Source organism: Erpetoichthys calabaricus, chromosome 3 (genome assembly GCF_900747795.2).
Source record: "Erpetoichthys calabaricus chromosome 3, fErpCal1.3, whole genome shotgun sequence".
Lineage (NCBI taxonomy): Eukaryota > Metazoa > Chordata > Cladistia > Polypteriformes > Polypteridae > Erpetoichthys > Erpetoichthys calabaricus.
In genome coordinates, this window is record NC_041396.2 from 153,936,746 (window position 1) to 153,949,245 (window position 12,500).

At 36.9% G+C, this 12,500-nt stretch overlaps 1 protein-coding gene across 38 annotated transcripts in view; it reads left to right on the forward strand.

Annotated features, from left to right (window-relative positions):
* Positions 1-12,500, forward strand: part of scaf8 (SR-related CTD-associated factor 8) — a 314,948-nt gene that overhangs the window by 102,763 nt on the left and 199,685 nt on the right. For 10 of the 38 annotated variants that reach the window (XR_007934521.1, XM_051925175.1, XM_051925177.1 and 7 more), the window contains exons 15-18: positions 2,177-2,290; positions 2,391-2,547; positions 4,839-4,969; positions 11,779-11,920. The exons of 24 other annotated variants lie outside the window; for them this stretch is intronic. Coding sequence is in view for 13 of the 14 variants with exons in the window: in XM_051925175.1 (XP_051781135.1) it covers positions 2,177-2,290; positions 2,391-2,547; positions 4,839-4,969; positions 11,779-11,920 (544 nt within the window). In the remaining variant the exon portion in view is untranslated. The remainder of the gene's footprint in view (positions 1-2,176; positions 2,291-2,390; positions 2,548-4,838; positions 4,970-11,778; positions 11,921-12,500) is intronic. 4 more of the 38 variants (XM_051925161.1, XM_051925190.1, XM_051925166.1 and 1 more) reach the window with 3 other exon arrangements.

The following is a 12,500-nucleotide window of genomic DNA, read 5'->3' on the forward strand; positions in this document are numbered from 1 at the left end:
ATGTGTGTGTATGTGTATAGTAGGTCCACAAGTATATTCCAACATGGTCAAAACTCTGGCCCAGAGATTTATTTATAGTTGGAAATGGTAATCTACTTGCTGAACTATTGCCAGTATCTAATTTAATACGTGGAAGGAATACAACTTTTCCTACATAATTACCAGTCATGCTTTTGCTGACAATTTAATTTATGTAGATTTACAATTTGTAAGTGTATGCCATTACATAGACTTAATTTGTTGACAGGTATTTTGTTTGACATATGCTAATTAAGTTGGTTGTATTGACATGAGAGTATGATATTGTATTCACCTAATGAAGACGAAAAAGTGACATATGGATGTATACTATATGATGTACGGCTTTGAAGAAAAATAAGCATTACATGATAATACACGATTTCGAGAGAGTTTAGATATACAGTATATATAAATTTGTGCGTATGTTTGAGTTTTTAAACATTTAATGTCGAGAGTGAAATTATCATTAGTATTTCTGACTTCATCGTACAATAAATGTTTGACTAATCTACCATGGCTTACCCAAATGCTGCATGGTCAAAGCCTCCATATTTCACAAACCAGTTGAAGTATGTTTTTTAAACAAAAAAAACAAAAAACAAGATGAGAACATGGCATGCATAACTGAATCCTGTCTATTTGTGGTATGATGTTAAAGTACGATATATTACCTATTTTTAGAAGGAATATTATTCTGTCAGTTTTTGTAGTAGCACTTTTTCAAGCAAGACACGTAAATATAAACCTCAAAAACTGTCTAATGAAACTAGTGTTTGCTACGGTTATTTCTGTTAGCAGCATTGCTCTGTAAAGAAGCTTGCTATACATGCCAGGATAGACATGATCTGTAAGTTATGAGTCAAGTCAGAGTTAACCTTGTCATTTAAAACCACACACAGCAGTGCACAGCAGAACAAAATTGTCACCTGGCCCAATTATGTGCAAGAATAGTCAATACAAATAAAGAATAACAACCAGAAAAACAAGATTAAATAACTGAGATTACTTCTAAGTAATCAACATCAAGCCATCTTCTGTTGTGCACCACAGGCCCTTAGCACAAGTGGAAACATTGTTACTTGACACAGAGCATCACTCAACCCTGACAGTATAGATAAGCTTGCTGTTCTGCCCCACAATCTTTGACAGGTGTCAGAATACTGGATCAGTAAAAGCACATGTTTATGGCTGCATTAGAACACACACACTCACATTGTTTTTTGCTTGGTCATCTGTTTTGACCATACTGTTTACTTCCCCATACTGATATTTTCAAGGATGGATATAAAGTATCTGTTTACTTGATTGAGCAGGTTTTTTTGGGGGTCAGGATGAATCTTTAAATAGTTTCTAAAGTTTGTAAAACTTATAATTGACATACTGTTAATAACTGGCGGTTTGCAGGCTTAGTATTATCTTTATTAACATATATTTAAATATCAATAAATATTGTGATATAGTGAGTAAATCTTGTCGTATTGAATTTTATCAATATTGCCCAGCACTAGTACCATATAAAGCTTGCTGTCCAAGTATTTCAGGTGTTTGGTAGGTGGGATAGGGGGTTGAAATCCTTAAAAAGGAAGCACTATGTATGAAGTACACTTAATAGAGTTAATCATTATGTGACTTTCCTGAATTTGTGTATTTCCCTTTCATTTAACTTTTATCTGTTGTTTAATTATTTTCACAGAAAAGAATACAAACAAAACTTGTAAAGTTGTCCACTTACAATTACTGACTCTTTTCAAAAGGCAAAAATTTGTTTGTACATGTATAAAATTTTCAATATACTTTTTCTGCTTTAAGTGTTTTCCAAACTAGACTGAAATATTAAAGGCTAATGTTTAAATTATTGTCTCAAAAGTAGTAGATAAAATGCTTGTTAATTTGAACTCAAATAAAATGTATAATAAAAATATTCAATACAGAAAAATGTTTTTAAGGAAGACTAATTCCTTGAAATCCATTTCTAGGTATACATTTTTACCCTACTGGTATTATAAAACACATTGTTACTGTCCTATTAAATATTTTCACTTGTTGATGTAATTGTCTAGTTAAATTTTAGTAGTATAATAGTTATTTACATTTTTTATTTTTGAACTAACTGTTTGCTTTCTCTCTCCCTCTTTTTTTACCCATATGATTTCAGATGATTCCTCCCAGAGGATGTGCATACATATGCATGGTTCACAGACAAGATGCTTTTCGAGCCAGACAGAAGCTTAGCACTGGAAATTACAAAATTGGTTCCAAAATCATAAAGGTATATTAGCAGTTTTGTTTAATTCTTACTTTGTATACAAACATTTCATTTTTTTTTTCTTTTTGTTGATGTCCTGACAGAATTTATTGTGTGTCTGCAGATTGCATGGGCACTTAACAAAGGAGTAAAGCAGGAGTATAAACAATTTTGGGATGTTGATCTTGGAGTAACGTATATACCTTGGGAGAAAGTCAAAGTGGATGACCTTGATGGTTTTGCTGAGGGAGGAATTATTGACCAAGAGACAGTGAACAATGGTAAGAGTACACTTGTTAATTAGTGAGGGTAGCTTTTTCTTTAGGAAATGTAATCACATTCAAATGTTGAAAAAAGAAGGAAAATGAAACTTGAGTGATGAAAGTATGTAATTCCCAGTTCGGCAGTATATTTTTGAGAACTGGGAAGCATTTAACATTTGTGGATTTTGTAGTTTTATACTGTGCTTTATTTATATTTTTCTATTTCCTAACATCCATAAACGCATCTAAACGCTCAATCTTTTTAAATCACCTCTTATAGGCTTTCACTTACAAAATGTCCATAAATTTTAATAATTGTGCAGCATCTATATTCCAGTTAGTTTTAACCAGGTGAGCCTGAAGCTTTTTTTTTTTTTACCTAGATATAGAATAACAAAATGATGTTACATACATTAGTTAGTGCTCAGTGACATATATTTAATTAGCGTAAGTCAGTCCTGGGATAGAATTTTTCAACCTTATTTTCTTGCATTGTGCTTACTAAAACTGGAACCGGTTACAATTTTGAAATGGACTTTATGCTTACTGTATGTTTGGTAAGTTCAGTATTTTTCCAAATCAAAGTTATTTTGTCACAAACGTAGTATATATACATTTGTGTGAAATTGTGTTCCAGCCTTTTCTATAACTTATAAAAAAAAATAAAAAATAATGTCTTGCTCTCACTAGCACTTTACAATAGAGACAATGAGGCACGAAGCACCACCAGAAAAATAAAAACCTAAAACTTACCTAATACGTTCTGTTTGAGTTTTGATTAAAGAAAACATGCCTTCCGTGTTTACGGAACATGCTAGTGACAAGAAAAGGGATCTGAAAGTAATTATTTTACTGCATGTTCCTGATACTATTTATCTGGAGATAAGGATATGTTATCTATTTTGTGAGTTCTCACATAAATACAGAAGTAAATGTAAAAGAAATCCAACCTCTTGGCTGAAAAGTTTACTGTGATTTTTATCTTTTGAGACGAAACCACTCCTCTGGGTGTAACTCTGAGACAGAAGTCAATACTTGATAGCTGTCTTGGCTTGAAAAATTTAATTGTTTGTTATGTTTTGGTACTTTTTTCTTGTTGTACCCAAGCCTGGTTAAACGCCAGTTTCGACAAGGAGTATTTTAAAATTTATAGAAAATGGAGTACAATTTCTCGTGGCAAATGCATATATACCAATTTTGTGAAGAAATAACTTCCATTTAAAAAAAACTGAACATATCCTTTAATGAATTCACACCTGTGTAACCCACTGTCAGTTTGACCTGAAATGCACATACCTGTACATTGTTTTTACCAGCTTATGTAGACTAGAACATGTAACTGAAGTTCAAAACTAATTCAGCTTTGTCTTTTGTCAGGAAATGGACAGTCAATTATGTTAAAGTTATGTAATATTTATCGTTTAATAATTAAGAGAAAGTGTTTCTTTAATAGTTCTTTCATTATTTTATAATATGGGTAGTCCCTGCCATACAATGCTACATACTATGCAACATGGTGAAACAACATGTAGCAGAACTAATTCTATAATAGAAAATTATGGAAAATTTTAAGTTAGCCAAGCATCCCTAATTTCCTCCTTAATGCAATCAATTATTTAACCTAAAATTCAAGGGATGCAATAGTAAATGAAAAATTAAGAAAAATAAAAGAATGGTAGTTAATTACTTAAAGGTAACTTACAGTATATATGAAACTACAGGTCCCTGTGTAGTTGTAAATATATATTTTAAGGTGTTTGGGGTACCTTTCTGAAAGCTGTCCATAGTTTATTTTTCTTCAATAGTTAAATAAAATTTATTTGCACTGACAGATACGTTTCCATAAAAGAAATCTGATGATATTGCAGGCATCATGTATTTTTTTGGTGAATGTAAACGCAGGCACCACATTTTCATGCAACATTTGATGATTTTTTAACATAATTATCTTAGGTCTGAATTGTTGGTTTAAGTGATATATGGTTGAGGTAAGATAGTGTCTGGGTACCACAAGCCAAATATATTTTTTATCTGTATATTAATCATTTAATTGTTTTTGATTTTAATCAAATTAAAAGTTGGTTGGTGGAACTGAATGTGAAGTTTTGCGTGCAGTATGCAGTAAAAACAGATTGACTTCTGAATAAGTTTCTGTAAATTGCTTCTTTGAAAAGTATATGCTCGTTAACCTCAGCTTCACTCACAACATTCTAGTATTTGCATTTCTCTGAAAGATTTGGAAAACATCTCTGTGAATTTCTAATGTATTCTCTGTATTGCTAACTGTTGATATGTATTGATATTTTTAGAGTGGGAGGCAGTAAAAAGTTGTGAGCCAGCAAAGGAAAATACCAGCCAGACTGTGACCACAGAAACTACCACTCTCACCACCACCCAAGCAGAAATCTTCACTCAGCCAGTTACTATGTTACCTGTTCAGGTTAGATTTTTTTTTCCCCTTACATGTTAATTTTAAATATATATGATTGATTGATTTTATATAATATAGTGAAGCTACCTTTTAAACTAGCAATAATTTATTCTTCTAAGCAGAATGGCTTTACCCATTCATTTGTTTTTAGGTTTAAAATTAAGGATGCACATATCAGGAGTTTTACAGCTGATACTGATTGCTGTTTCAAATTCATTAGACTTGTCAGATTTCTTATTCTGATAGCAGATTTTATACACTTGTTCTCATTTATAAACATAATTATGCTAAACTATCTAGCTGTACACAAGCTTCATATTCCATGTAAAAGTGTTATACAGTACACCCCCAAAATTTGCGGGGGTTACGTTACTAGAGCACCCGCAAATTGTGAAAAACTGCAAATTTTGGATGTGGTTAAAAAAAATGCTTATTTTTATAGTTTAAACCCTAAATATTCCCTCAAAACACTTTAATTTCAAGTTCAGCTTAACCCTTTAACCGCCAACTCCCTAAATATTCCCCACGCCAGGCAAAATCTGAACAATTTTCGTTTTTTTTACTTTTTTACATTTTTTTTACATTTTTTACATTTATTCAAGCAGTATTGACCACTAAATGTTGTGCAAGTTCTAGAAATGGGCAAACACATAATAAAACACAAAATGTACCTTTTCTCAGGCTTCTGGATTTGTTGTCTACTACTAAACAGAACAGTCAAAAGTAATTCAAAAGTCAAAAGTAGTTCAGTCAATCATAGTTTCATTCCCAGTATTTGAGTTTGCTGTGCCACAGGCCAAAGCAGGGAACTGCACAAAGTCCTGGATTGCTGGGACACTTTGAGCAGAAGGCCTTGACGTCTCTACGCTGACCCTTCTTTGAACAGACACGACAGCGTTTTTCTGAAAGTCCAAAGTCCTTACATTCATCTGGCAACACTGCTGAAATACTACTCATAGGATCCTCTTTGCCAGTGTATACACGAAATCTATAAATATAACCTGAATTCTCAGCTAAGCAAAACATCTTGATACCAAACCGTGCCCTTTTCAATGGTAGATACTGCCAAAACTGTAAGCGGCCCTTCCACAACAATAAACTTTCATCAACTGCAACTGACGGTCCTGGCATGTAGGGCAACTGAAATGCTTCAAATAAATGATCAATCAAAGGACGTAGCTTGAACAAGCGGTCGCGGTTTGGATCTTTCTTATCTGGCTCATTTCTGTTGTCATTCAAATGAAAGAATTTCAGCAGCAAAGAGAATCGGTTACGTGTCATGACAGCTGCAAAAATAGGTGTTGCATACATAGGATCTGTAGACCAGTACATCTCAATATCTGGTTTTCTGATTATTCCCATCAACATCAAAATCCCAATGAATTTTTTCATTTCGTTTTCATCAGTGTCAAACCAAGCACGAACACGGGAATGTGGAGGTAAATTGGGATTTTTCTCAATAAACTGTGCTGCATACAGATTTGTCTGATGAACAAAATGTCTGATCAAATCAGGTGACACAAACAGCTCATAAAACTGCTCAGCAGTGTAATTGTTTACATCAACAATAAAGCCACACGTTGCCTCAAACGGATGCAGAAAAGGTAGTTCACCTCGGGCAGCAGTCCAGTTGAGATGCTGGGGATACACCCACTCATCGCCGTCATCCGATGCGTCTTCATTCACAGTATCATGCAGCGCACGTTGCTGCTCATCATTGTCGCTAAAATCTTCTTCAGAACTGCTACAATCATGATCAGAACTGTCCAAAATCGCCTGCAAAGCCTCACTTGAAGTCAGTTTACGTTTCGCCATATTCACAGCTGTTACATGCGAATCACGTCACATGACCGGCCAAAACAACCACAGACTTGTCGAAATACAACGTAGTAATAATACCCACGCCAAACCGTCAGTTATACTACTTGCCAGGCATTCATATAACCACAGGCAAATGTGCCGGATAATTCCGGCAGTATGGCGTTAGCAATAAAACAACGGTGCCGGATATATCCGGCAGAGGGCGGTTAAGGGGTTAATACATTACCTAAAAAAAAGAATGTAAAGGTAAACCTGTAATACTGTACTGCAATGTCTCCCGCAGTGCTAGGATGTAAAATACCGATGTTACCGCTATATGTACTGTAATTCATGCAAGTGCGTTTTCATTTCCAGAAGCCTTAGAAGGTGCAGGGCGTTTCGGCGGCATCTTGGGGCTTTAACCCTTAAACTGCCACATACAGTACTTGGGGGGGTTAATACATCCTTGGACTCCAAATACTTTTTTGCTGCACTTTAAATAAATGTCACAATTCACAAAAAAAAAAGTGAAATTTTAATAACACATTTTTTTTCCATGCAAAGAGCATCACAATTACTGCAAAACTGATCATTTTGCACACTGCTAGTGAACTAAAAACTATTTTAAAAATTACTGGAACAATATGTACAAGATGCAACTGACTGCCATGGAAGAAATTAAGTAAATCACAGAGCCAACTGCGCTTCAACTGGCAGCACGCAAACACTGTAATAGATCGCCCTTTGTCCACCTCTTGAACCCTCAGGTACCACTCTGATGACCAGGTGAAAATATAAATATTCCTTATTTTATAAATAAACCGTGCACAAAGCACTCTCCACACCACTCTCATATATAAACACTAACTCTCTCTCAAAATCAATACCTCCTCGCCCAGACACTTCGCCCTCCTACCTCCCAGCTCAGCTCAGTGTCTGGGCTTTCCCATAGTCCTTTTATATCTCCCGACCCGGAAGTAGTTCCTGGCACAACCCACAAGTCCATTTCCTTCCGGGTCAGGGTAAACAGTCTTCTTCTTCGCCCCAGGAGCACGTCGTTTCTTCCGGACACGTGATGCTGACGCACTCCCGGGTTATAGGGCACACAAGAGCCCTAGCCCCCCTACAGCGACTCCCGGTGGTCCCCAAGGTATCCAGCAGGGCTGTGTATAGAAACTACAAAGTCCATGAGGCCCTGCTGGAACTCGGGGCACCATCATGCGGTCCGGAGGGCTCCTCCTAGCGGCCTGGGGGTGGCGACCGGAGTCTGTAGCCGGTTGTCCATCACAACACACAGAGGTAAACGCTGACACTGTCTCAATCCCAGAGATAGTGAGGCTGCAGTGTGTCACGCTTGGGTCACAGAATTGCAGAGAAACACAGGAGATTGTAGAGACAGGAACTTTATTCAAACACTTCAAACAAACATGTCTCTTTCAGAAGTAAAATGAGCTCAGTATGCAATTAGTTATCGATTAAAGAATAGACAAACCTCATAGGGGAGCACAACCCCCAACAGGAGCAGAGAATGTCTGGGGGAGGAGGGAGAAGCAAAGCAATTGGCCAAAAAGGACAGGTGCTGTTGAGGCTTTTAAGTCAGCTCCTGTGTGCTTGCAAATAGCACTGGGAAACGACTATAGCTGGTTGTGGCGGTTTAAGGGTGAAGAGGAACAAAACGGAAAACACAAGAACACTCGGCTGGAGATGCAGCAAGGAAAAATGAATAACACTGTAGCGGTCCAGTGCCGCTAAGATTCACACCAGCGATTCAAGACGGCGATTTATTTATTTTTATGGTGGAGATTCCAGGGACCCACCCAGCCTTGACTCTACCCGCACACACAGAGACCAAAACAAAGCAATCTGGTAATCAAACAGCAAATAAAGAATGTAATGAAAACAAATTAAATAAAGGAAAACGATACCAACCCCTGTTCCCCTTACAGCGATTACACATTAAATACAACAAAGCACCAGCAAAACACACACAGTAAATCATGAGAAACGGCAACGGATGAAATGTAATGATGAAAATAGATAGTCCAGAGATCCGCATGTTGAATGGGAATGTAAAGGTAAGTCCTACCGCTAGTTCCAGAAATGGTAAAGATGGGTTCAGGAGCGCTTCTTTCTTTGCAGGATGGCCATGAATCCACTTACAGTCCTCATGTACACAGGCAAACAATGCAGACACCAAACACGAAACGATCCAGGACAAAACGAATAAGTACAGGTAACACAACAGAAGGCAGGCAGAGAGACAGTAACTTGAAACACAAATTACAAAAACTTTTTTTTTGCTTTTGGTTACCGGCCCCCTTTTTAAAAGCCACGCTGACATCCTTTGACCCCCAATAGGCCCAGCACCCTCGGCAGAAGACCAATCAGAGCCACTGCAGGGACTGCTAGGAGTCGCAGTTTCAAATTCTGTTGGCTATTTTCACCATCCCAAGCCATATTTCCGCTACAGTTGCTTCCTGTTCTCTCTACATTACAGTATTGTCATAAAAATTTATATTTGATATTTGCAGTTTCCACTAATAATTATTGGGTTCTAAGGAAAAATCTGTGAATGAGTGAGGCCGCGAACTCTGAACCACGACTTTGCGGGGGTCTGCTGTACTTGGTATTTTTACAATGAAAGAAATGTAGACCACAGTTGTTTGTTCATTTTTATTAACAAAAAATTTTGTGACTTTATTGTTCAGTTATTGTTAGTAAAATGTTTTACTAAACTTATTAAAATCACTTAATTTATTTCATTAAAAAAATTACATAAAGCATTTATCCATAGTAAACATACAGCAGTCTTGGATATACATGTGCCATTAACAAAAAGCCAATACAAAATAAAAGGTTTGACTTAATTACAACCCATAATTCTAATGCAGTATAATTTTCGTATTTACCAATAAACTACAAAACTAACAAGTTAACAAGTTTACAAGTAAAAAAACCTAATTTCACTCTTGAGTTGTTCCTTATTAATATGGGCATTTCCATATTAAAAGCATTTTGTAACTCTTCTTATTCAAAATGTGGGCAGCTCTGCTAAACAAAGGCTTGTTTGCTGTGCACAGTCGTACATGTATCATCCCTTTTAATTAAAGGGCAAAGGTAACTTCTCTTTCAGTGAACGAAATTATTCGTGTTCCTTGTGCTCATATTATTACTCCCATTTTCTTTAATATGACTAGTATTCTGATTTTCTCTCTTAAAAATAATTTCAGACCCCGTTTAAATGTTTAACTGGATACAAAAAACAAAACAAAACAAAACTAAACATCACCTCCCTTAAACAGTTTACAGATTTATTCTTATTACTGTTTCTGTTATTTAGAAAACGAAATGCAATATTCTGATTCGCTTGCAAATCATGTATATAGGCTTGCCATATATCTTGTAGTTTTTTTCATCCTCATTTGCCACATAGCCCAGAGTATCTCCAGACGCCACTCATTCTGCTCTCTTTGTGATTTAAGCATGCTGGTGAAAGCCCTTACGCTTCTGAATTTGCTATCTTATTACCACCAGTGAGTGAATGGAAATGTGGCTGAAATTTGAGCCATGGTGAACTGGAAGGACATTTGTAATGTACGCTGTTGAATCGATACTTAGAAAAATGAGTATTGAAGAACTAATTTTAAATACTTAACAATATTTTGATACTTCAACAACACTTCTATGCACAGATTTTTCTAATGGTTACTGTTCTGTATGGCAGATTTAGTGCAAGGAAGATAAACTTAGGATGGTGTGCTTTGCTAAATTTGCTATATGAAATATTGATAGCTGACAGGAGTGAGGTCAGAGTCCATTAAGTGAGTGGATTACACAGTGTGAAAACATCAAAATCCTTGATGAAGCTGTGATCGGTATAGGGTGATTCTCTCCTGGAGGGAGCGAAGAATGACTTATTTGATAAACAGAATTAAAAACACTTGTGTGTTTTCTAGGAGCAAGAACAATTGTTCAGTGCTTGTATGGACTGGGTGTTGGGCAAGGTCATGGGGTCCAGCGGCTATGGGGCATCTGTTGGTGAAGAAAGATTCACGGATCTTGACTTTGCTGACGATGCTGTGATCTTCGCGGCATCAATAGAGGCTGTGATTGGGACGCTCAAGAAACTTAGCAAGGAGTCTAAGTGTCTGGGCTTGTAAGTGTCCTGGATAAAAACCAAGATCCAGGCCTTTAATGACCTCTTGGGCACAGCCGTCAACAGTGTGTCTGTTTGCAGAGAGAATGCTGACCTTGTTGAGAGGTTTACTTAACTAGGCAGTGACATTCATGTCTCTGGTGACTCTTCCTATGAAGTCAGTAGACTGATTGGGAGAGCATGGGGGGGGTCATGAGGTCACTGGAAAGGGGTGTGTGGCGCTTCCCAATATCTATGCAAAAGGACGAAGATTAAGTCTTTAGAGTCTTGGTGCTTCCTGTCTTGCTATATGGTTGTGAGACATAGACGCTATCCAGTGACCTGAGACGAAGACTGGACTCCTTTGGTTCTGTGCCTCTCCGGGAAGATCCTTGGGTACCATTGGTTTGACTTTGTGTTGAATGAGCGGTTGCTCATGGAGTCCCGAATGAGGCACATTTACCTGCATTGTGAGGTAGCGTCAGTTACGGCATTACGGCCATGTGGCGCGTTTCCCCGAGGGTGATCCAGCTCATAAGATCCTCATTGTTGGGGACCCGAGTGGGTGGAACAGGCCAGAGGGTTCCCCACGTAACACCTAGCTGCGGCAGATAGAGGGTAATTTCCGGAGGGTGGGATTGGGCCGCATGTCTGCATGGGGGGTTGCCAATTGGGATCCTGAGTTGTTTCGTTGTTTAGTGGGTGCGGCAACGCACTGTACCAGTGCATGCTCCACAACTTGACTTGTGTGTTTTCTGATTAAAAAGAAAAAGTAAAAAAGACTTGAGCTATTCTTACAAAAGAGCATTATATCTTTCAGAATAGAAGATGGAGCATATTGTTTCAGCTTTATTTGTTGTAATTTTTCATTCAAATATTTCAGATTCCTGTTGCTCAAGGTGTTCCATCAGTCAGTTTAGTACCACCAGCTTTCCCTGTGACAATGACTCTTCCACCACCAGGATATGGCCATCCTCCACCTCCATTTTTACGCCCAGGTTTCAATACATCACAGCCTCCTCCTGGTAAGTGTTAAATTTCATTTTATAACAAGTGATGCTGTTGCTGTTAACTGTTAATCATTGTATTTAAAATCTTTTTGCTTAAAAAAATATTGTTCTTAACCCACACTCCCAACCATTCTCCTTTGTCAGAAGAGCTGGCTATAGATTCATTCACTTTTGGTGTGTTCTCCCCCGTCCCAATAGATCCTGAGCCATAGGTTAAATGTTGTCTTTGTGAGATCAGTTTATAACTAAAGCTAATCAACATTGATGGGTTTTTGAACTAATACAGCAAGATTTTTTTTTATTTTTTTTTAATAAAGTCCATTTTACCAATAATTAATTGATGCAATTCTTTACAGTATGCAGCATCTTAATTTGTGTGTTAATTTATTTTTATTGATAATCAATTTACATGTCTAGATTACTGTTAATTTTTAGAAATACATGTAAAACACATTACAGTTTATGAAGTGCATAAAACACGTTGCTAAGAGCAAACTAATTTGCAGTATTTGCATAGTAGTGTTTCATGCGTAAAGTGTACACTATACATATAAACATGAGGAAACAGTTTTTGGATTCCTCCTCTGAGGAAGAT